The sequence below is a fragment of the Neopsephotus bourkii genome, unplaced genomic scaffold (assembly GCF_033783945.1).
Source record: "Neopsephotus bourkii isolate Nb327-2 ecotype Australia unplaced genomic scaffold, CSIRO-AGI_Nbou_v1 NB_668, whole genome shotgun sequence".
Taxonomy (NCBI): domain Eukaryota; kingdom Metazoa; phylum Chordata; class Aves; order Psittaciformes; family Psittacidae; genus Neopsephotus; species Neopsephotus bourkii.
In genome coordinates, this window is record NW_026901167.1 from 1,831,276 (window position 1) to 1,856,199 (window position 24,924).

At 44.0% G+C, this 24,924-nt stretch overlaps 1 protein-coding gene across 1 annotated transcript; it reads right to left on the reverse strand.

Moving 5' to 3' along the window:
* Window positions 1-224: 224 nt before the first annotated feature.
* Window positions 225-22,904, reverse strand: WDR44 (WD repeat domain 44). The gene is made up of 20 exons (XM_061353242.1): window positions 22,756-22,904; window positions 17,957-17,990; window positions 14,807-14,881; window positions 13,958-14,588; window positions 13,023-13,153; window positions 12,835-12,927; window positions 11,787-11,923; window positions 10,692-10,775; window positions 10,308-10,414; window positions 9,183-9,334; window positions 7,932-8,070; window positions 7,773-7,837; window positions 7,343-7,456; window positions 6,610-6,732; window positions 6,143-6,334; window positions 5,916-6,017; window positions 4,334-4,449; window positions 2,904-3,031; window positions 2,104-2,235; window positions 225-1,263 (listed from the first exon to the last, which is right to left on the reverse strand). Exons 1-20 carry the CDS (start codon window positions 22,830-22,832, stop codon window positions 1,169-1,171), a joined length of 2,727 nt encoding a protein of 908 aa, XP_061209226.1. The 5' UTR covers window positions 22,833-22,904; the 3' UTR covers window positions 225-1,168.
* Window positions 22,905-24,924: the final 2,020 nt, after the last annotated feature.

The following is a 24,924-nucleotide window of genomic DNA, read 5'->3' on the forward strand; positions in this document are numbered from 1 at the left end:
AAGGAATCTTTGTACACTTTAGGAGCCTCCTCCTTACACATCCACTCGCAGTGCTCCATTCCCCATGGCTTCAGGAAGAAAACTATCACTCAAGAAGGGCCAAGATCAGGAAAAGCAGGATTCAGGAGTTAACCAGTGCATGCAACGTCAATGATCCGAAAAACGGGTCAAAACCACTCACACAAAAAGCAAATTTATGCATCAAAATGGAAAAGAAGCAACAGTTTTCAAGTGTGTGACCAAGTTTAATGATACATCTGTTCTGAACCACTCGACCATCAATAACATTGCGTGGGACCCAATGCCCAGAATGTTACTTCATAGGTGTTTTATATGAATATTTACAAAGACTTTCAAAAATCAGTGGCACAAAACAAACGAGAACAACTTAAAACTTTAAGCTACAATGCTTAAAAGATGTAAACAGTTTATTTTACATACTTGTAAAATAGAAGAACTTTCTAATGCAGCTCAGTTTTACCTGGAAGGTGACTATATCCTGGTGCCCGTGAAGAAGGAATGAGAGAATTCTTTACACAAGTATTGTGCTCCAGTGTGCAAAAAAATCAGAGATAAGAAAGGAACCCAAAGTCCACGACAATTAAAAGACAACAAAAAAAAGAGGTTTTCCACGTCCTGAAGTTGAGAGAGTTATAAACATTTACACGCGTTGCTGACCCATCACAAACTCCCAGAACTTAAACCTGGCAACAACAGCAACTAGATTCAACATCCCATCCAATGGAATCTTGTGCAAACAGCAGACCAGAGCCTTCCCCCGGCCTTCCCTTCCCATCCCTGACATCTAGTGGCCACTGGCACCACCAGAATCCTTTTGATACCTGTTCAAATGACTGCATGTATCCAAGACACGTGTGCTCCTGTGCAGAAAAGCATGCAGCCTCACAAGGCCAGTGCAGAACAGCTGCTCATAGAACGTTTAGAGACTGATGTCTGGCAGAACTATTCTTAGCCATTCCTCTCTATTCTACAGCCCAGGTGTTAAAGGCAGATGCTGCTTTCCCAGGATCCAGTATTTGAGCAGCCTTAAAAGAAAGATTTACAAAGAACTCAGCCTGTAACACTATTATATTAGATACTCTGCCCGCATTATTTCTGGGGGTGAATCCCACAGTACCATAGCTTTGTGCTGTCAGCTGCAGAACAACTAAGATAGGTATTTCTTTTTGTTAATGAAGACTTTGATTGCTCCGGTGAAGTCAGCTGATAAAAGCACTTCCGTGTGATCTGTCTTCAAAGCTCCTTAAGGAGGAAAGAGAATGAACTGTTAGCTCATCCACAAAAATGTGTTAAAAGATCAAGCTCTCGTTAAAAGCAAAGCTCTCGCTGTGACACCTCCCCTCCTTTATCACATTCCTGTTATCCAGCCAATGCTTCAAGGAACATCTGCACCTCTTGGAAGGGGAACTTATGTTAGAGGGCTGAAGCCAGGCTGAGAGAGCTGGGCTGGGTCAGCCTGGAGAAGAGAACGCTCCTGAAGGGGAGACCTTAGAGCAGCTCCAGTGCCTAAAGGGGCTGCAGGGAACCTGGAGAGGGGCTTGGGACAAGGGATGTAGGGACAGGGCAAGGGGAATGGCTTGAACCTGCCCGAGGGGAGACTGAGCTGAGCTCTTAGGCAGAAGCTCTTCCCTGTGAGGGTGCTGAGGTGCTGGCACAGGGTGCCCAGAGAAGCTGTGGCTGCCCCATCCCTGGCAGTGCTCAAGGCCAGGTTGGACACAGGGGCTTGGAGCAAGCTGCTCCAGTGGAAGGGGTCCCTGCCTGTGGCAGGGGTTGGAGCTGGAGGAGCTTTAAGGTCCCTTCCAACCCAAATCAGTCTGGGGTTCTATGCTGGTAGAACTCAACTTCCTAGCAGCTCAAATGCAGAAAGAATCCTAAAGTACAGAGGACAACAGCTGTGCTCCTCACTTCACATCCTCGCAGGTTTTAAGAATACAGCAGTTATCAAAATGATTAACTGCTAAGGTAGGAATGTGGATCCATGTCAGTGCAAGGACTTTTCTTCTCAAGAACCACCCTCCCCGATTTAATAATCCTTTCCTCCTCATGCCATGGCATCAGGCAGAGCTTGTCTCAAACACCTACCAGAGGGTATGGTGTCTGACGTTTCAGAATCTTCTCCCTTACTTTCAGCTTCTTGCTTCTCTGAAGTTTCCAGTGCCACCATCAAACCAGGATTGGGAGCAAAAATGGCTGATGTGACCACTGCATTGTGAGCTTCAGAAAGAAAACCCAACTTTGGTTACCTGGCTGCAAGGAAGTGTTATACAAGAACAGCAGGCATCCATTTCAGTAACTATCCAGGGATCTCAGTGCTGCTGGCACCAGGTAAGCTCATCATTCAGAAACTGTCACTGGTTTATAAGCTTGGGGAGCTCAGAAGTTCCTCTATTAACTGGTAATAAAAGCCCCAAAGTAACCGGTAAGGGCTCTGAAACATGTTTAATACAAACACAGCCCCAAAACTTGTGTGTTTGTGTGCAGATGAGTTGCTCCTTTTTTGCACTGTTTTCAGTCACTTTCCCATAAAGGACCTAAGGATCAGTCTTTACACTTACACAAGCAAGCTCTGCCAGCACAATGTTCTTACTGCTCTTACTCAGTTTTCCTGGCAGAACCTGACTGAAGTTCTCTCACTGTAAGTGGACATGTTCTTGGCTGCTCTGTCTCTTGCCATCCCTAGCATGCATCTGCAGAGTTTCTTGTGGACAAGGTTTTCTGAGAGGTCACTTACTGAACCCCCCCAATTCCAATGCATCTTCCTGACAATCTGTTCAAACTAAATGAACAGCACCGCTGAGCAAATGGAAAGGAGAATATAAAAAGACTTCATTTTTGAAATCGGGAGAGCTTTCATAAAACACAAATCAAAGATTGCTTCTTACCTTTAATGCCTTCCCAGAAGTCATTACGGTCTCTCCTTACAGAAGTGAACTTGCTCAAGTCATGGTAAGTACTCCAGATATAAACGTATTTATCTTCTGAACCACTCACAATGTAGGTAAAGTCATGGCTAAAGAGTCAAAGAAGGAAACCCATTACTTTTCCTAGCTGTTCAAGCACCCACTACAGCAGCTCTCCAGATGACGTGCAGCTTTACAAGTGTGATCAAGGCCAAGGTCCCCATTCAAACTGATGCTTTATTTTAGTGACTGCAACTCAAAAAAATATGAAAATATGAAAAGCCACTTAAATGTGTGTGCATGCAAGTGCCCTGAGGCTCTCCTGCTGGGAGGAAAAGGCAGTTCTCATGAAGAGCACACAGAAGCTGTTCCCCTGCAGCTTCTGGCACAGAAGAGCAACATGAAAATGTCATCTTCTTGAAGGGCAATTTGTATCTCGAGTCTGGAACCTGTGTGAGCACCAGACTGTGCAATAGGAACTGCTACCAACAGTCATGGGCAAAAGAATCCACACAGGTGGAAGAAGAGAGATATTCAACAAGATTGTAACTAAATGACCGTATAACACACACTGACAGAGACAGAACCACCCCTGCAAATGTACTTCGGATTTACCTACCATGTGAGTATGCCCCATAGCTAAACTCTACAACAACTGTGCTACAGCTCTCTCAGCAGAAACAACTCAATTTTGGAAGTTAATCTTGAGAAGGGGGCTGGACAAGAGGTCCCATCCAACCTCAGCCATCCTGGGAAATAATGGGTAAGCTTCAAAGATGCTTTCAAAGGCCACCAAGATTAAAGTTGGCATTATTCCTTAAGCACTGCTGCCCCCCTCTGTTCAAACAGCCAGGTTAAACAGACGCACAAGTATTTTTCCCCTTTGGCTTCTGCAAGGCTCAAAAAGAGAATAGAACAAACATTCTTCTCCCTCTACTCCCCCTGTTTTACTACTTTAAACCCCGGTACTCCCATGGCAGTCACAGCAATAGACTCAAACTCAGGAAAGCATCTTGGGCTTGCATAGAAAAAGAGAAAAGAACTCCCACTCAGATCTGCAGGCTGTTTCTTGAGAGTGATGATGCATGGGGAGTGACCAACAGCCTTGGGTAGCACTTGGGTGACCCACACATCTGCAGCAATACCTGACAAAACTAAGGAAGCGAAACCTGTTTATCATGGAGGAAAGGAATGATGCAGTGTCCCAACCCCATCAGTTTTAGGAGAGTTCCTGCATTTACAGCAGCAGCTCTGTCATTCCTGACCACAGCCTTCAGTCACCTTTGTACTCTGAGCCAAGTGACGTTTCAGAGGCTCAGTTTCATACCAAGGTAAACAGATTAAGCAAAAGCCTCTGTACTTCAGCCACAGCATTTCCCAAACCCAACAACTCCATTGTTGTATTGTCTTACCTAAAGCTAGCTTTGATTTGGCTGCTGCTGTTGACATAACCTTTGTATTTCATAGACAAAGACAGATCTCTCAGGTCATACAATCTGATCCTGGAATCATTTGATGTCACTAGTATCTGGAAAAGAGATAAAATTTAGGAGTGGAAACCACAGGCATGCCCAAGAAGTTCATTCAGAGTCAGAATTCAGTTCTTCTGAATCAAAAAAGTGACACACACAAAGAATAGCCCCAAAGAAGCAGAAAGATTAGGCAATGACGGTTTTCTCTCCCATTTTCTGTCAATGGACAGAACACAAGTTCACTGTCAAGATCATCCTGCTTGGTCTGAACCAGAACAGCTACTCTTTACTGAAGTAAAACATGTGCCCAAAGAACAGGCATCAATTTGCAAAGGCTATTTTGGAGCACATTCCCCAATAATGCAGCAGAGCAGCTTTCTAGTGAGGTAAATTCCTGGTGGGCTGTAACCTATCACTCGTGAAGCACAAAACAGAGACCATTATCTGCTACATACACGAACTGGGCTTTTCTTAGTCCACGCCAGCATGCTTCCTATTCATATGTTTCAGATCAGAAGCTTAAATGTACTTGTAAGGAACAGAGAAGCCTATGAAAAGGGTTGTCAAAATGCGTAAGGGCATTGAGCTGATGAGCCCTTTCAAGGTACTTTAAAAGCAGAGCAGACTGTAGGTTAGCAGCAAGCCTCAAGATGCTGCTAGGAAAAGGGAATAGAAGAGTAGCAGTTAAATACTGAGCCTCACTTATCTGACCTTTATGCAACAAAGTTGGAGCAAGTCATGGACCACCATCACATTACAGTTCTTCCTGCTTGTTTTCAGAAGAGTTCATGCTCAGCTGTGTTTTATTACACCATCTAACATGCCAACACACATCTGAGGCAAACCCAAAGGCACTACTGAGTTCTGAATCTTCTGCATGTTTTAGGGATTCAGTAGCTTCTCTGACATTGATCAGAGTACAATACAGGTGATAGCAGCTGGTGATCTGCTACTCTGATAGACCCAGCTGTTGATTGCACATCACCCCTGAAACTTTATATACAAGAGAGAAACTCTCCAGCTACAGGTTGTGAGTTTAACATTCAACAGCATGTTCTTTGATGAGAAATTGAGCCTTTCACAAGACTTCAGTTTAAACTGAAGCTAAACAGAATGACTGATTCTGAAATACACTTGTTTGGATAACAGCTTCTGAGCTTTCAGCATCTTTTCAGCTTCTGTATGAAATATATTCCCAAATGAGTATTAAATTTGAGAGATTACTTATGCCAAAGACATTTTCACTGAAAGCCATCTGTAAAGATTTTTCACATTTACATTAATCAGAACATAATGTTACTTAAAAAGAAAAGAATGTACTTTAACACTGCTTAGTATTGTATTAGCCTAAATCAGCAAAGAGCAGTGCTCATTTTAGTAGTGTTAAAAGACTTCTTAGTCTTTAGTAGCGTTAAAAGATTTAAGTCAGTGACTACAAGCAAGACTTAACACAAACTTCTTAAGCATTAAATATAAATACCAGACTTCAGAATTGAGCTAAAGCTTCCCTGGAAGTCTGTACCTTATTTTCTCCAGGCAAGGGTTCAATGCCAGTAATTTTCCTTCCAACTCTGTTTCGGCCCCTGGTAGAGCGCACGTGTATTTGTGTATGGTACTTCAAGTGCTGAAAAGGTATTTGAAATAATTGTGAAAACAAGTTTTAAAATGCTTGTTCCTTGATATTTCAATAAGCATTTGAAATCTGTTGGTTATTTAACATTAAAAAATGCAGTCTCCAAAAGGTTTTACCTCAGTGTCATAGAAGATGCATCTCCCATCGTATGTGCCTATGACTGCGTATTTGCCATTCTGACAGAAGTTGGCTGCTGTAATCAATTTTGTCTGCCCATCTACTTCATTCCATAATGCCACCTTCTTGTCGGGAATGTTCCAGAGCCGGAGCTTTCCATCCAATGAACCACTTAAGAAGTACCTGTCATCCTGAGAGGAGACACTACGTTAACCTCTGCTTGCACTTCAAGTATGCCTGCCTTCCTTAAAGCCTTCCCACCCCATTGCCAAACAGCTTCTCTCCAGAATCTCCCACACAGGAGCTCTCAGAGGAGTTGATTAGAATGTTTAAGACTGAAAGGACAATATAAAAACTACTAGTAAATGGAGTTTCATCCATTACAGATGCTTTACAAGATTACACACACAGGGGAGGACTCTCACAAATTCTGCCTTTTGAGAAGAAAAAGGCCAATTGCACTTACCCTTGGATGGAATGCTATAGCAGTGACAAAGTCTATGTGCTGGAAACAGCAGAGACATTCTCTTCTTGATATGTGCCATAATCTGACAGTTTTATCCATAGAAGAAGAAAGCAAGAAGTAATTCTGTGAAACAAGAGCATTCCATGGTTACTAACAGATACAAGTAACAGGAAATACAAAAGCAATCTGATCGGTAAAACCTCACCAACTTCCCCCTTGCCATGAAATTCAACATTTTATGCTTTCAGATAAAATGTTACTGATTGCTTTCCTTAGGATCCCTACACTGATGCTCACAGAAGATTTTCTGGAAGAATCTCAATGGAAATGAACACTTGGAAAGTAGTTAAAGTATTCAGAGAAGAAAAAGCATGACAGGCTTCAGAGAAGGGGTGAGAGTCCCTCCTGCCCAAGATCCTTCAGCCAGAGAGCCAGAGTGTGTTCTTCAAATTACAACTGTATTCCAATGAGGGGAATTAAGTGAGAAAGTTTTATGTGAAACAGTTAGAAAGCTGAGCACGAGGCAATTCTCTAATTTTAAGATAATCTATTCAGCAACTTTAGAACGCGTCCACTTTGACTATTTCAGGCAGCATACATGTTGCCTCTACAAACCTTTCCTCTTAACTTCAATGACTGTTTCATGTTGTTTAGCTGTATGGTTCCAATGGCAATTAATACAGGAAAACAATAAAAACAAAAGATCTGCATAGTCTGTATTAAGGTGCCTTACTTTAGACCAGGAAAGATCAAGAAGATCTGCTGTATGTCCTTTGTATTTGCAAAATGGTCTTTGCCGAAACGGGGCATTTTTATCATCTGGGTCTTCATCAACTCCACTGCAAATCTATCAGAGAAATGGACAGAAACATTACAAAAAATGTCAGCTGGAAAGTTAACAACAGGCAGTTACTGCTTACCAGAAGTACAGGCGCAGTAATAATGTGAAGACCAATTCTTATGACTTTAAAGTAACCCTGCACTAATAAACAACCCCAATAAACTTCAACACGATGGGCTGTGAAACATCTTGAAATTGACTGGAGGTGTCTATTGATAAAAGAGTTTGCCTCAAAAAGACAAGCCAAGAACTCTTTAATGTGTGTTTGGATAAAGCAACAGCGAAGATCTGGCTTTACAGAACACGTATGTAATGCACATACCCCTGCATCAGTATCAGACTTGGAAGAATTCAGACTCTCTTGAGATGGAGAGGGGGAGACACGGCCTAGAACACAGGCAGAAAAAACATGATCAACTTTAAGTTCCCAAACCCCTACTATTTCTAGAGGTTTAGAGCTCCAGCGATACATGAAGGATACCTTCTGTATTGTACTTCATCCGCATGTTGTTGAAATAGTCAAAAGCATTCTTTAAAACCCATATTCTTACTACGTTGTCCTGTCCTGCAGATGCGAGTAATCGACCACAGTGTGAAAACTTCATTGTCCAGACAGCACCCTGTCAAAACAGAGAGGTTATTAACCTCAAGTGCCTTTTTCCATACCAAAATGCCTTTCTAGAACACTAGATGAGATTAAAGACATATACAAGATACTACAAGTAAAGTAAACTGTAGATGAAAACACTGGAAAACGGTTGCTAAGGCTGGTGACTGTGCAAGAAGAGTTTGAAAGGAACAGCCCCAGGGCAGATGACCACAGTGTTCTACATTAAAACCAGCACAGTGGGTGAGAGCCAGCCAGGGCTCCAAGTGACTTACAACCCGCTGTTTGCTTGGTAGAACTGGCAAGTATTTGTGGCTGCACTTGAAGTTAGCACAAGCTGTGCTAACACTATTTTTCTGAGCAGAATTGTGCTTGGTTGCATCAATTCTGACAGCCAAAATGAGCATTACAGCTATTTGTTACATTCAGGACTGGCACAAGGATTTTGCAAGGCCTGTGAAGAAAACAATTCTTCCATTGCAAAGTCTGAAGAGTCATCAGTCAACAGAGCACAGTACCACACAAGTAGTATTCCATTTCTTCCTGTTATAATGGAGAGTTATTAGGCATCAAACCACCAACCTAGGGTCATTTTGGGGTATTTTTGATGAATTTTCTAGGTTTTAAGAAAACAAATACTGGCATGACAGAAACTAACACAGATAGATTACCCATAGGACTGGAAACTTCAGTTATGGGTGACAAGCTTGAAAGCTCTGGTCACCAACCTGGCTGCTGTCATTGTCCTCAGCGTTAACACCTGGAGCTGGGGGACTGTTCCAACTGGTGCCAGACAGTTGGTAGTAGAACACTGCTTATTTCAACCTAAATTTGGAACTGAAGGACCCAAAACTACGAGTATCACTCATACCAAAACTCTTCAAGGAAAAGCTCTGGAGAATCCCTGAATCCTGAGTATCTACAGATTCTTGTTTCCCTGAAAATGTGATCAAACCAGCCAAAACTTAATTTCTTGCCAGAATACTATTTTCCAGAATGAAATTGTTCATCAAGATCAAAAAAACCTGACAGTCATTTCTGGAGGTCATCAAGTAGATGGAAACTAAAAGTTGAATCTCAGGGTGAAGAGATTCAGTAAAAACACAGATGAAATTTGAGACTTACCATGTGCTCTCCACTGAGATCCTGAACAACTTTAATCTGTTCAAAATCATAAGGTCCCTTGAAGCCATGTGCTGCTTTGAACTTAACAGGTCTCGTATATGGCATCCCTTCATCATCACTGGAAGAGGGATCATCCTGATCTGTATGGAAGACTAAGAGGAACACAAATTCAGCAGTACATACACATTTTATCTACTGGTAAGCATTTGCCAATACTTTTTTGGTAGCAGATTAGTCTTGAATTAGCAAATTTTCCCAGGCAATTTTAAGCTCTTTAAGCAAAACAAGAGTATTGTTGTGTCAAGGTCTAAAAATACATCTACACTGATTTGACGTTGCAATGAATCCAGACACTGAACACTCAAAGTAAGAGCTGCTATCCGTTTTTGTCCTGCCCCTTTCTTTGCACCCCTCTGGCATTCAGCAGATGCTTCACTAAGTGATTTCTGTCAGTTTAATGTGTGCTGAAAATGACTGTATTGGTTTCTTCTGACTGAAGAGGCTGAAATGGCCTGGTCAACTGCCCACAAAGCGCAACAATTACAAAGGAGCTGGGGCAAACAGCCAGTGGCAATGCAAGATGCTAAAGTGCAGCAGTTCTATGGCACTCAGCTCAGGCTGTGGTTAGCTTGGCTTACTGCAGTACTAGAAGTCTATCTGAAGGAAATATTGATGAAGTAAGAGGAGAATTCAGTTGTAGTTGGGAAATCTAACAGCAGCTCAAGCTACACGAGAACTCTAACAGTGGCACTGTTGTCAAAACCAATCTGATTTTATTGAAATAATGAAGACAACCCCCACTTCTACCTCTGCTGCAACAACTCCCCCCCCCAAATTACATTCTGATATGCAGGCAGATTTCTAACAGCACAAGAAAAATGAGAGTATTCAACTGGTTTAGCTGAAAAGGTCTCTCAACTATTACTTGACAAGAATAATTTCTTGTAATCTGCTGGTCTCAAAATCCCTAAGCTACAAGCATTCACTCTAAAAAGCCACATCAACAACTGTACAGTGGTAGAATAAGCAGTGTCTGTCCCTCAGCTAGCTTTGAGTCCTAGAAGCCCTCAAAGAGATTATCCTATTAGAAATACATGTCTATATAAAAGAATCAGTGTCACTTACCTTCATCTCGAACGCTCTTCACTTTATTGACAGCACGTTCGCCGTACTCCTCAGCAAGATGTTTTGCTCGCTTTACAGACTTGCCAAGGAACTTCTTCAGCTGGGTCCTTAAAAAGCAAAGGCACTTTTTCAACACAACACTGGCAAATCCTCATTTGTTGCTATTATGAATCAACAGTTTTTGAAATGCAGTATTATCTTGTTCCATTACTGCTTCTCAAAACGAGCAGGTAACCTTCAGCTCAACTGCAGAGCAATGGGCTTATGTAAATTCGGATATCACTTGTATTTAAAAGTTAACTTATTCACATGTCAGAAGGGGAGTTTCAGTTTGGAAAAACAAAGCCTGCCTTTTCTTTGTAGGGACATGAAACAGCATCTTACGTTTTCTGTTTTAACCTTCCTCCATCAGAGTCAGTTTGCTGGGTCTGCATTTTGTCTTCGTCATCAGACTGTGCTGCGTCGTTACTAGGAAATACAAAAGTGATTGTTTAATATGAAATCAGAACGAATCTGAAGTGAATGAAACATCAGTAAAGTAGGATCTGCATTTTTGGATCCATCTTTATTCTTTCACACAACACACTGGAAAAACATGGAGGTGATGTGAATCAATAAAGCAGATCTTACAATTCTTAAGCATCTCGATACTAAAACTGTACTCACTCTCCAGAGGCCAAAGATATATTAGCCCCTTCCAGAGACTGCAAACTTCAACTTTCTGTGATGCTTTGAAAGCTAAGAGCAAATTACATCACAGTACTAGGAACTGGTAACATGCCACCATGTTCTCAAACCTTGCTTTCCTTAGATCAAATACATTAACAGTGGTTCACTCTGAACAGAAGTTCATATACAGAAGAGCACAGCTCTACACAAGTAACCTCTTCAGTGATAATTCAGCAATGCAAAACTCCTAAAGATTGTCTGATGTATAAATTCACATAAATCCAGGCCTTTGAAATCAACATCTAGACTGCCACAATTCACTGATCATTAAGAAACTGTATTTTTTCTATCAAAGTTAACAAAAAGACTCAGGTTTAAACATTGGAAGGGCTAAAGCTCTGTTGAGAACAGGGAAACCTCAAAGCAGCCATTATACTGATTACAACAGATCTTCAGAGGACCAAAGTCTACTAATTTAAACACTGAAAAAGCTACAGAAGGTGACAGCACAAACATGTAGTGCTTGGATATAAGCTGTGTTTAATTCAGTACAGAAATGACAGCATGCAGCACACCAGGTGCTGACTGCGGTTCAGCTGCATTCTCAGACATACTTGCCTGTCAAAGTGCCAGCAATACCTTCAACTTTTAGTTAAAATAATCCAATAAACAGCCTACTTCAGAGAGAGCTGGGAGTTAGCACTCAAATTAGACAGATGGATCAGGACTCTGGCACAAGAGCAGCCTCCACTTATGCAAAAACTATGACAGCAAGAGTATCAAAGAGGTGAAAGCTACCATCATTCATACCTGACATATTCTTTAGTTCTCCTCATGATATGCAAAGTCAGAGGATTGATGCCTGTTGGCAACTTCTCTTCTGCCAAACTCAGGGGTATTTCTTCACCTGTATCGAGGTTTTTTATCATTACACTTGCTAGAATTTCCTATGGAAAATATGAAATCAAGATGACCTGATTAGATTCCGGAATCATTTGACCTTACAAATTAGTTACCCTAATGGGAAATTCTGTAGCTCACTGTATACTTATTTTACAAGGACTAAGTTTAAGTTAGGAGAGATTTAGTGTGTTAGCACCAACATTATCAACCACTACACAGAGATGAACAATTATATGTCACCACAAGCTTCAATTCCATAAATCAGAAATGCAGTTAGAGACATCAGTCATTGCCTGACACCTTCCATGCTAATGTCAAACATTATGTAATTACAAGAGATTGAACTCTTTTCCCTTTAGATATTCTAACAGCTGAAGTTTTGATTTAGTCAAAGACAACCTTTACCTGCAGAAAAACAGCATTCAGACCTAACTAGTATTACACAAAGGAAAAGGAGTTTTTGGACCATCTCATGAACACACACATCTGTTCAACACTAGTCTAGTTAAAGCAGCTATACACAGATAAACACAAGACTGCCAGCAGCCTGATGACTTCATCAGATTAATGGAATTTTTTAACTGAAGAAACTGTTTTTTTAACATTGGGAAAAATCATTCTTCTATTGCTGATTCCTTCCCCTTTTAGATAAGTGACAAAACACCAAGTCGGCTGTGTTCCCTCTCACTGACACCTTGCAATGTGCTTGCACAGCAACAAACACAAACTCAGAGCATTTCAGATCTATTACAGCTCACACTTCCAAACACTAATACCACCTATGACTCAGGGCCCACAAAGTGGACAAAGCCAGCATGCTAGCACTCCTGTGTGCACCCCAGGTCACAGAAGGCAGTGGTTCAGAGCATAGTGATGTGAGACTACTCCAATTCATTCCACAGACTGGAAAAACGAGCATAAGAATGTACCACACACAGACCATGTGCATTAGTACCTCATCTGTGAGCTCTCTTCCAGAATTAGACCTGGGTCTTTGTGGTCCCAGTACTTCATTTGCTGTTTGGCCATCAGCTGCTTTCCCATTTTCCTGAAGTTTTGCAGACAGAGAACAGGTTATCTCTGTTGTAACACCACAGTAGTAGCCAATGTTACAGTTCTGGAACTGAGAACCATTTCCAATACCTGTGCAGTGACTATTTTATCTCCAATAGTTGCACTTGCTAGGTCCAAAGAAGGCTGAGAATCTTTGGACACTCCCTCTGCCACTGTACTCGCAGTTAGAAGATCACCAGCTGAGAAGTGCTCTCGAGAAACTGAAAAGAGGATCACATTAGAAGAGCATAATGATGCCATAGGCTACAGAATGTCAGAGGCCTAACAACACCCTTACACCCCTGAACACCCTTGCTGACAAGAGCGATTATATTTTAAACATCAAATGCCACCAAATCTGCCTTATCAATTATGTGTTTCATCCACAGGTGGAGGCACAGGCATGATTTCATGCCTAGTCCTCTGAAGTTTGACTTTTTTTTTTTTTAAAGGTAATTTACTTTAACTAACCCACGACTACTCATTTTTGCTACATCTGACTTGTGTTTCTATGCAGCTGAAGACTGAACACGTTTTACTTGGAGTACTTTAGCCTGTCAGAGGGGAGATAGAGATGAGCTCTTAGGCACAAGTTCTTCCCTGTGAGGGTGCTGAGGTCCTGGCACAGGGTGCCCAGAGAAGCTGTGGCTGCCCCATCCCTGGCAGTGCTCAAGGCCAGGTTGGACACAGGGGCTTGGAGCAAGCTGCTCCAGTGGAAGGGGTCCCTGCCCATGGCAGGGGTTGGAGCTGGAGGAGCTCTGAGGTCTCTCCCAACTCAAACCATACCGTGATTCCATGATTCTATAATTAGCTACCTTGGTAGGAAGTGTTATGAATTAGGAACAGTTGGAATGCAAAAGGGTATTTCTCCACTGTAAGAAGCTAAGACTGTGGAAGAATTATTTTTTTCCCCTATCATTTACATATCAACGAAACGAAAATCACAAGATCGAATGATTCTTCACTCAAAACACAAAAATAGTAACCATGCAGATAACGAAACCCATCTAAAATAGAACACTTGCCTTCTAAGCCAGGTTTCTGCACTTCAAAATCCAGCTCACTCTTCTTCTTCCGTGGTGGTGGGGCTGGCCGGGCAGGTGGGGGTGGCCTCGGGGGGGGGACATTCGTCGGAGGTGGTGGCCGGGCTGGGACAGGCTTCTTTGTGCTGGCAACTATGTCTGGTTCTACAGTGAGCTGCCGTGGGGGCTTTGCTGGGGGGATTTCTTCTGTTGTAGAAAGGTCTTTGGTCGATAAATCTGAAGCCACTTGTTCTAAAGTGCTAGCCTCTTTCTTGTCTGTTAAGTCCTCATTTTTGGGTGCTTCTTTCTGTGCTTCAGTTTCATTCATTTTATGGTCAGTTGCATTTGTTACTTCTGTTAGTTTAGGAGTTTCCTGTTTCTCAGAAGCAAACAAAGGCTTCCCAGACTCCAACTCACTGTCCTTGCACACACTCTGATATACCAGTTCTCCAGGGTCTTCTTGTAATGGTATTTGAGTAGCTAATACTTCTGGAATATTATTAATGATACCTGCTCCAGAAATCCAAGCATTTGCATCTGAAGTTGGAACAGTTAGATCTTTTCCTCTAGGATCTAAAGAATCATCATCTAGTTGTTGTGCCTTCTGGCTTTCTTCTATAATACTGTCGATAATCTAAAGAAACAAACCCAAAGCATTCCACTGTTAAACTACTGCCACCTCTAGCATGCACTCAACAGTCAGATTGGTTTTTACTCTTCAGATGAACATTCTTACTAACATTAAGGACAAATTCTAATCTATGTAAATGTCAAGATGAAGACTGATTATTCAATTATTTAATATTTCTAGTGTGATGCTGGAAGCATAAAGCATCAGTGTTAAACACTAACCTCTTTTGAATCATCTTGTTTCATTTCTTGGACAAAGGTATCATTTCCAGTTTTGTGTGTCTTGCTGTCCACATCCTACGGGAAAAAGACATAAGATGATGGTAGTTCTTCAGTAAGACCCAACAAAAAATACAGCTACAACACATTAAATAGCATAAAGGACAAGACTTCAGCTCCATTTGCACACCTTGTGCTGTCACAGATGTTTGAACTGCAACGTACAGTCCAGGTGGGGAGTATTTCACATCTCCATGCACAGAAAGCCTGGACACTACTAAACAAAAGAGCAGTTCAAAAGGTTTCAACCTCAACTAAACTCAAATTGAAGGTAGCACGAAGCTTACAGAAACATACACATTCCATCACCTGCAACAAGGAAAGTCCATATTAAAATATTTCTTTATCAGCTTGTGGAAAGCACGCAGGAACTGTGTTATCACCATATGTAATAGAAACCTTATTAGAAATCTCCAGGTTAAGTCAGGCAGATCTACCAGGGGGTCACAGGTATGCTTTTGAGGTCCTGACATGGAATCTTCATGTTCCACAATTAGCCCTAGTGCACACTGTATTTTAGTCACCATTTTCATGCAGATCCTTCCAGCATCTGAATAAACGGCACCAGAACAAATGCAATGACTGACTTTAAGCAAAACCCAACAACACTTGGATGAAAAACTGCATGAAAATTCAAACCTGAGTATACTGTTGATTCTTTATAATCAACACTCATAGGATATTACAGTACTGCTGTAAAGTCAGCTTCAAGTTGAAGAACTGTAGTTTTGAGATGTGCAAGCAACATCAACACTTTGGCACATCCCACCAAACAAAGAATTAATGAAAACAGTTTGCTAAAGGTGACTTTGTGTGCCAAAATAATGTAGAAAATACCCTTTTAATAGCTCTAAGTCTTGTTTAATTTAAACAAACAAACCCCACAAACCCCATAGTTAAGGCAGGCTGTCCTAGGAATCAGGAATATTAGAGTTAGGTTACAATTTGGGCATGTCAAGCATCTCAAAACAGAGACAACTCAGAAATGTGTCTAGTCAGGTTATGACTATATCCAAGAATGGAGACTGCACATGATCTCTGAGGAACTTGTTCCACTCTTTGACCATCCTGCACAGGCTATTTGGGGACCAAAGCTGCAGATAAAAGCCTGTATTTGTCCCACAAACAAAAAAGACTACTTACAACTGACTAAGAATTAAGTCACCAAGCTGGAAACATTATGAAAAAACAAACATCTCAACTCACATCTTAAGGCCAGGTTGGATGGGGCTTAGAGCAAGCTGCTCTAGTGGAAGGTGTCCCTCCCACGGCAGGGGGTTGGAACTGGATGGGCTTTAAGCTCCCTTCCAACCCAAACCAGGCTGCAATTCTATGATGAGCTCATTCCCTGAGCTGAGAACAAAACTGCTGGTCTACTCCTCCTTCCTGTTTACAGGCCCAGAACTCTGCTGCTGAAGTCAGCGGTCCTCAAGTGTTAAAGCCCCCAAAAGTTGGCTGTTACCATTATGAGCTATTTTTGTTAGGCTATTAATTTAATTCTGCTTCTACAGCTTCGGATACATAGAAGACACGTCATCTCCGTAGTAAACAGGTATTTTAAAAGACTTCCCCCTATTTTCCTGGACTACAAACAAGATTCAGAGTGACTGCCTAGGACAGAGAGCTAAGAAATTTCTCCTTAGAGTCTTCTTAGACACCCACCTAATCAAAGAAAATCTTGATATCATACTGACATACTATGTTTGGAGAAAACCACAGAGCTCTTACAGACATCCATCCTGGAGTTCTGACCTCAAGAAACAGCATTATCATGCAGAGAGCTACAGTAATAGAATAGTTCTCCCTCTCTTTTCACTCCCCCCTCTCCTTCCATACAGTTTCTCTGTTTTAAATGCAAGTTCTCTTTTGCTTTAGAGCTAAAATCTCCCTTCAGAGGTGTGAGGACTCAAACCCTTTAGTGCAATCAGTGCCTACAGAGGCCATTATATTAATTTCTAATTCTGTTGACACAAACCTCATACACCTCTTAAACTTTGGACTGGGAAAATATTTCTTGCTCATTCCAAGACAAACGATACCATTAGTCACACATTCACTGATCTGATATTGTACCAAGCAGAGAAGCAACTCCTTTTTCCACCTTCAGAAACTCAGCTTGGAACAAGTGACTTAAAAAGATACTTAAAAACATCCCCAAACCCCCTACAAGCAACATACGGAACTCCATAGCCAATAATTCAGTGAAGACATTAAAGTTAGCTTTGAAATTCACTGATTGCACTGAATTTAATCATAATGATAAGGCGCTATTTTGTGAAAGGTCTTCACATGTTGTACTTAATCACTGAAGGGACATTAAGCAGAACATGAAATAGGGGCTAAGTCGCTGTTCCACATGAGATACCTTAAGATACTGGAAAAAGATTGATTCAGAACAGAGTGCTGCTGACAAACCAGAAACACCCTTTTGACCAGGATTTCCCAACCCTTTAAGGATGGAATGTCAATCCTTCTTTACTCTATGACATGTATTGCACAGCATCACCTTTGTCCCTTCTGAGCCCAGGAAACCACTGGTTGTTATACAAGGTTCCAACTCCTCACCTATTAGATGTGGGCCAGCCTCAGCTGCACTGTCACCATGCACAGATGCAGCATACCAAGTACCTGCGTGGGACGTGGCAGCGCTGTCTCATTAAGTTAAATATAGTGTTTTATCTTCACATAACCTTGAGGGGAGGCTTTGGAAGTACAAACCTTAACGTTTTTGTTATTTTCAAGACAGAAGAGAGCAAAGTCAAGTATTTCATATAAATAACCAACAACCAAGTGCTGCAGAGACTTGCTCACTACTCACAAACCACTTCAAAGAGTGCAGTCTAGTAACTGAGTCAATTCAATTGCACTTATACATTCCAGAATAAAATTAGCTTCAAGACATGTTAACATACCCTAAATAAAGGTAAAGTTCAAGGAACTTCAAGAGCCATAAGCACAAATGCTACTTACAACAAGGAAAGCCTGTAATTTCCCATCTGCAGATGTTAAGTCTCCCATAGCACATCTACTTTAGGCAGAAATGCTCAGCACTGGGTTTAGCAACAAGCATATGATTGATTTTAAGACACTCACCTTTACTACATGGGATCCAGCTTTTGATGGTGACCTGTTAGAAAGAGAATACAAGACTTAGGTAGACTGCAAAGAAAAAAGATCTCTGGACAGTAAGCTTCATCTTAAACAGTCTGAAATATTCTTGCTCTACAAGTGTTGACTTGATAATTCAAACAAGCAACAAAGGGTAAGTTTCTCATACCACTCCTTTACTCAAGAAGAGTTGAATACCCAGCTGTGTCTACAACACATAGATCCACAGCTTCCACAGTCCGTGTAAGTTTCCCAGCAGAATCTTCTACAAATCCTGTTTCCATCACCCTTTCCTAATAAACTGATGCTATTCCAAGAACACGTTTAAAAAGAGTTTAAAATTGGCATGCAAAGGGAGGCACAGGGTAGATAGACATCAAAGAAACCAAACCCCTCAGAAATCAGAAGTACCAATGCTCTCGTGGCTTGTAAACCAAGTGCCTGAGCCCTGATCTACACAGTCAACACTATCACAACCATTCTGACCTTCAGACTCATGCAAGTGAGTATTGCTTTTTATCATGACATTCAGAATAAACATCAGTATTTACATTCTAACAGGAGGGAACTAGTTTTCCACTACTTCCCAAAATACATCCTGGGAAACAGGGAATATGCAGTTGCATCCACTCATACACAAGCCCTGGTGTCACTAATTACATGAAAGAACAAGGTGTCCTAAGGGAACAGTATCAAATAATTACTGCTCCTCAGGTCACCGCTCACTCTAAGCAGGGAACAGTCAACTCTCCCTATATCCTGAACTTATATTTTCCATGAGATCTGCAGAATTCTATGAGATATTCAAATATTGAGTCACACTGACTGCAGGGCCTTACATACAGAGTCTGAAAGGTTGAGCCACAAGATCTTCTGAGGGTCCTTCCACACCAGGCTGCTCCAGTGACAGAGGTGACAGAGCTCACAGGTGTAGAATGTAACAGTGCTGAGAGCTTGGTACTGCACACATACACCTCTGATGCTAAGGTGAAGCTTTATCACTGAAGCTTTTGAAACAGTGCAAAGCTGCTACAAGTGTTTGGCAGTAACATCACCTTCAGATCAGTTCATAACAAAGCCAGTAAGTTAAGTGTCTTGCTGAGACTATCTGAGCTCCGTGTTTATGAGCCCCAGCGCACCCTTATTCAGGATGAGCTGCTGCTTCTGTGCTCTTCCATTTAGAAAGACAGATATAGAGTAAGTTTTGTAACTGCAGCCTCTTGTAACTGAACTTCCCTCTGGAATGGTCTTTCCTTCCTGAAGTTACCAGCCTTCTTCAGTCCCCAGTTTTACTTTAAGGCCACTGGTTTTACAGATGCAGTATCTGAGATGCTTGCTTTTTAAAAAAAGAATACATATGGTGGCAAAAAAGTCTGAAAATATTTGTATGAAGGTCCATCAAACCTTGATTTTGCTTTGAAAGATCTGTAGCTTTCCAGGGTTATCAGGCAGAACATGGAGACTGACATATGCCACAGAAAACGTACATCAAAACCTTAATTTTGTTGCCTAGTATTACTGTTTAGTTAATAGTAGGATTTAGAAGTTGGTAACCATAGAGCTTGTAAACCACAATCACATGGAATACTTCTCACTTCAGTTTTCTTACACAACACTATTAACAGCAGTTTAACAGAGGAGGGGCTCAAGGTTATCTCCAAACATTAAACAAAACTCAAAGTAAAATCCCATTTCACCTGCACAAACACAACCTGGTGCCCTGTCAAGCTCAAGCCAAATAAACCCATTAAGAACTTCTTTTAACTATTATTTATTTATTCAGCTGTCCAATTCATCCTCACCCTGCCCAGACTCTAGGAAGCTGCCATTCCCACTATCAGGTAGTTCCAGCCCAGTACCTATTTGAGTCAAGCTTCACATTTTCAACTATCATATGTCAAATAAACCATTCAGCCCTTCAAAACCTGCCCCAGTGACAGGATTGCCTTGGCCAGACGAAGGACCACACTGCCACCTGTCCCAGGAGATGCACACTTACCATGCTGACAAGAAGGATGTGTGAGGTGTACACAGAGCAGCAGCACACTGCACAGCACACACAGGTTCAACCATCAGCCCTGGAAGGGCATTTCCTGCTGTCCCTCCACTTGCACATGACTTGTTCTCTCTGTAACCTGTGGCTGGCCTGGAAGCTACAATTACTCTTGCTGCAGCTCTCTGTGGCAGCCCACACCTTCCAAACCACAAGGATTCACTACTGCAATGCCCTGTTCAGGCTGCCCTTGGGAAGCTAACTCAGAAACACGTCTGCAGTGCTGCAAGTCCCTACAGCAGTATCACCAACACTTTACACTCCATCAGTCGGCTGCCAAGATCGGTTTTGCATGTTGCCTGAAACACCCACAGAAAGAAAAGTTGTACTAAGCACGTCCCATGTGTCAACAGGGCACAACTTAACACCACCAAGCTTCCTACAGAGAGGAAAATTAGATTCTTCAGGAAAAAAGCATGGAAGCAGCTTCAGACAGACAGGACTACTGAAGTCAGAATTCAAGAACTGTGATGAAGGTACTAGAGGATGCTTCTCATGACCTACACAGTATCTCAAATCCAGTGCCTTTTCAGTAGAATTGCATGTAAAAGGCAAGATCTACCATAGAAGAGCAGCACACAGGCCTAGCCAGAAGGGACACTGTGGTCTCCAAATATGTGGTTTAAACACACTTCACCTCATGGATCCAGGAGAGCAAACTCAGTCCACTACTACCTGCAAGAAACATTTTGTAATGGGTTCTGTGATGTCTGCTACTTAATTCTTAGAGAACACCAGTTATATCTGCACTTGAGCATGCAGATGCAGTGCTTTTCTTGAGAGAGGGGCTTAAGCATCAGCACCTATTGATTACAATGGGAATTAGGAGCTTACATCCAACTTGCAAACTCCACTCCTGCACAGCAGGAGACAAGAAAACAAACCAACAACAAAGAAGTCAGCAGGTTACACACACAGCTGAATTTATCAGCACTTAGTAAACTTCCCCACATGCAACTCAGGGTGCGGGGAAACTACAGACTCCACATTTTTAATGAGGGCAAACATATCTACACCACTCTGTGAAACTGGCTGCAGCATATACTGCCAAAAAGGATTCCCAAGGGGTTTTGCTCACGATCATCAGAACACAAGGAAATGCCTCCAGCTGCAGAAGGCAACATGAACTTGTTTTCAGCTGCTCTTTCTCCCATGAGAATGTTTCGACTTGATTTGTGGGTCCCAACACAACGCCATTACAAGTGCCTGGGTCTCAAAAGAACAACTGACAACCCTGCTTCTGAGAAGCACCTAACGCAGATGTGAAATTAGCTCGGAACGAATCTCAAAGCTTATTTAAGAGAAAATGCTCTCCACATTGTCAGCACAGATTCAAGAGCAGACTAAATTCCAGATTCAGTACCTGCATTGCAAACTAAGCCCCCCAAGGGCACCCCCTTACCTGACTCAGGCCAACAGAAATCTGTTAACTGGAGTCACTGATGTATCCTCAGAGGTTATAGAAGAGCAATGGAAAAGTTAAAAGCATCTTTCACTTTAATTTCTAGTGAATGACTTCATATTACCAAGTCCTGCTTAGGCACATGTGGCAGAGACCTGCAAAGTCAGGACATGAGCACCTAGGATGTGCAGTTGGGCCACACTGAATGCCTGGTTCCCCCTTCTTGCCAGACTTCTCCCGTCCCCATCCTGCCAGGATCCAGCCATTTGACCTGTTGGATAGCTTTTGCTATTCCTAGTTTTCAGCTCCTTTCAATGACTCTGAATTAAAGCTACTCACAGGAGAGTTTCCTGACTGGCAGTGCCAGGGCAAGGCAAGCAGCGGGAGCAGAACCTCATTCCAGCACGAGCACTGTCAATGTGCTCCCCACAGCTTGCAGAGCCATACTCTGGGATGTGCTTTTCACCAGGCTACATAAAAACCTAAGTTCAGAAAAGCTTTTGTACAGGATGTGTAGATGAGAAGGAAAGATCCAGGCTTCCTTTTGTTCTAGGCATCCAGTGACCACTGACAGATTAAAACAAGCCCTTATTCAATTATTAAAGCTTCGAATGGATGAAGCCCACAATCCATATCTTATTGTTTTCCTTACCCAACAAGGTCAAGCAATGGATTGGTTTGGTCCAGACAACACAAAAACAGAACTGATACAAGCCACAACCTGCTCAGCACAAAGCCAGAGAGAGATATGGACAATTCAAAAGGAGGGAGCGCATTTGGCCAACATGAACAGGGTTGTGATACCGAAAACCTGAGGTAACTGCTGTTCAAACCGTGCCCAGAACCATAGCCTGCACAAACACCGGCAGCATCAGATCAACACCACGAAAACCAAGGGAGGGAGCACGCTGGAAGCAGCTCCACACACAGCTGCAGCCTGTTGCTGGAGAAGCTCACGCCCTCTCCTTTTTCCCTCAGAAAACCTGTTATTCGGTGGTATTTACGGGTCACCTCCGCTCGCCTTAACCCCAAACACAGCCTGCCCGAGGATGCGACCTCACCCACAGCCACTGCGTCCCTCCCCAGCACACCCAGACCCGCTCCGTTTCTCCGCATCCCCGCTCCCCACCATCCCGCCCGCTCCAGGCCGCCGGCAGCGCGCTCCGAACCGCGGGGCCCGGCGGGGGGACGCGGGGCCGGGCGGGAGGGATGAAAACCCCATTCCCTCCCCACAGGACGCGGCGATGGGGGAGACGGGGGGGGGGGCCGCGGTCCCTCCGGGCCGCGCTGGGGCCGGGCGGGGGGGAGAGCAGCGGCGATGGCACTCACGGTACGGGGGCCGCGGCGGGCGAGTGCACGTCCTCGCGCGCGTCGTAGAACTCCTCGAAGTCGCTGTCGGAGGCCATGGCGGGCGCGGGGCGGCCACCACCTCGGCGGGCACGACGGGCGGGGCGCGCGCGGGGGCCGCGCCGGTCTCGCGAGAGGTGCGCCGGCCCCGCCCCGTGCCGGGCGGAAGTGGGAGGAGCACGGGAGGAGCGCGGCTACAGCGGGATCCGCGGGCAGAGGCGGAAGTGGAGACGAGCGTGGCCCAGCGCCCCCTGCGGCTCAGTGCGCGCGGTGCAACCCCGTCCAGCCCAGTGCGGAGCTGGGCAGCGCAGGGGGGCGGCTTTAACCTGGCTGCAGGTCTAAGGATGCAACTGTAATGACAGACAAGGGGCGATAGCTTTAAACTTAAACAGGGGAGGCTGAGCTGAGCTCTTAGGCAGAAGCTCTTCCCTGTGAGGGTGCTGAGGCGCTGGCACAGGGTGCCCAGAGAAGCTGTGGCTGCCCCATCCCTGGCAGTGCTCAAGGCCAGGTTGGACACAGGGGCTTGGAGCAAGCTGCTCCAGTGGAAGGGGTCCCTGCCCGTGGCAGGGGTTGGAGCTGGAGGAGCTGTGAGGTCCCTTCCAACCCAAACCATTCTATAACGATCTCTCTGATGTGATTGTGTGACTGCGCTGCTAAGTTCTCAGCCTCACTCCCAACGTTGCCCTGGGGCCAGTTGTCCCAAAAGCCAAACCCAGGCGAGTAAAGAGATTATATATCAAACCCCTGATGGATGGGGAGGCTCTTTGGCACGGGGGATAGTGCAGTCGCCAGGGTTTTCTAACATAAAACCATCCACAATTCAATTACTTGAATTACTTTCTGGCTTCTGCAGCTTGCTCAAGGGTCACAGAGGTGAGCATAGGCTGGACACTGAAGGTTTCCTGGTCTCCAGCCGCTGCCAGGCTGGCTTCTGGCATAAAGGGGTTGTGTCTGCACAAGTGCTGCTGCTGCTCTTCTAGCCCGGAGGCCCGGGCAGCACAGGAGTCCCTGTCTCTTGTTTCCCAGCTCATTTCCTTGCGCTGCTGAAGTTGGCAGAGTTCCCACTGAATCCTAACCCACTGCAGGGAGATACAGGGTACATCTGCAGCCTCTGCAGAGTATCACCAGCCTCCTGACTCATCCGGTCACCCAGGGACACGAGGTTCTAAAGCAAGGTTATTATTTATCATTGTATTAAAACAAATAAGGGCAAGAAGTATGTTTAGAGGGAGGTTGGGGCTGGTTCCCTCCTGCAGCACAGCCCGTGGGTGATCTCCCCGGTGCCCTCTGGGCTCAGGAGAGGCAAGGGGAAGAAGTGCCGGTCCCAGGGCTCCCATGAGGAGGGGAGGATCAAAGTCATGTTCAAAACGTGACTGAACGAGGTCTCCTGCATCGCATCCCAGGCCTTGGGTGCTCACCTGTGTAAAACTTTGCTCCCCTGAGAGCTTGGTGAGAGTAGGAGAGACAGAGATGACCAGAGGTGACAGCTATGTGGAGCCAGGATGTGGCTTGGGAATAGCATCACTGGTCAGATAAAGGGGGTGATCCCCTCTGATCCAAGTCCTGAGGACCAAGCCCATGCTGGTGTAAGAGGAGCAGGAGAACAGGAAAAGCCGCATACCTGGAGCATCACGCAGCAGCACTGATCTTTGCCAACCCGTTTGACAGCTCATTGGTGTAAATCATGATTTTGGGTGCTCTTTGTGAGAACTGCTCTTTCCCAGCGCTGCAAACCGCTGCTTGCACACAGCACTTCATGCCCTGTGCCACCAGGGCAGAGGGGTCGCGGGGAGGTGTGATGGGGTCATGACGTAGGATAAGGTTTGACTGTGCACCAAGCTTTCAACAGCCTGGCCATGTCCATAGAGGTGTCCTGTGGCTTCTGCTGCAGCAAATAGCCTAGAATCATAGAACCATAGACACAGGTTTGGCTTGGAAGGGACCTTAAAGCTCATCCACTTCCAACCCCTGCGATGGGCAGGGACACCTTCCCCTGGAGCAGGTTGCACTAAGCCCCATCCAACCTGGCCTTGAGCACTGCCAGGGATGGGGCAGCAGTGATGGCTGGTCCCTTGCAAGCAGGAGTCAGTTCTGGGCTGACTGGGGGTTTTCCCTGCTTCCAGAGCTGGAGCAGCAAACTGGATTGTTGGA

What these genes read in the sequence shown, in the direction of transcription:
- WDR44 (XM_061353242.1), bottom strand. Translation starts at nt 22,832, where the DNA reads ATGGCCTCCGACAGCGACTTCGAGGAGTTCTACGACGCGCGCGAGGAC. An exon ending in AGTCTGATACTGATGCAGGG is followed by an intron (nt 7,457 to 7,772) that starts GTATGTGCATTA and finishes TTTCTCTGATAG; the next exon opens with ATTTGCAGTGGAGTTGATGA. An exon ending in CTTCTGGGAAGGCATTAAAG is followed by an intron (nt 2,236 to 2,903) that starts GTAAGAAGCAAT and finishes TTCTTTCTGAAG; the next exon opens with CTCACAATGCAGTGGTCACA.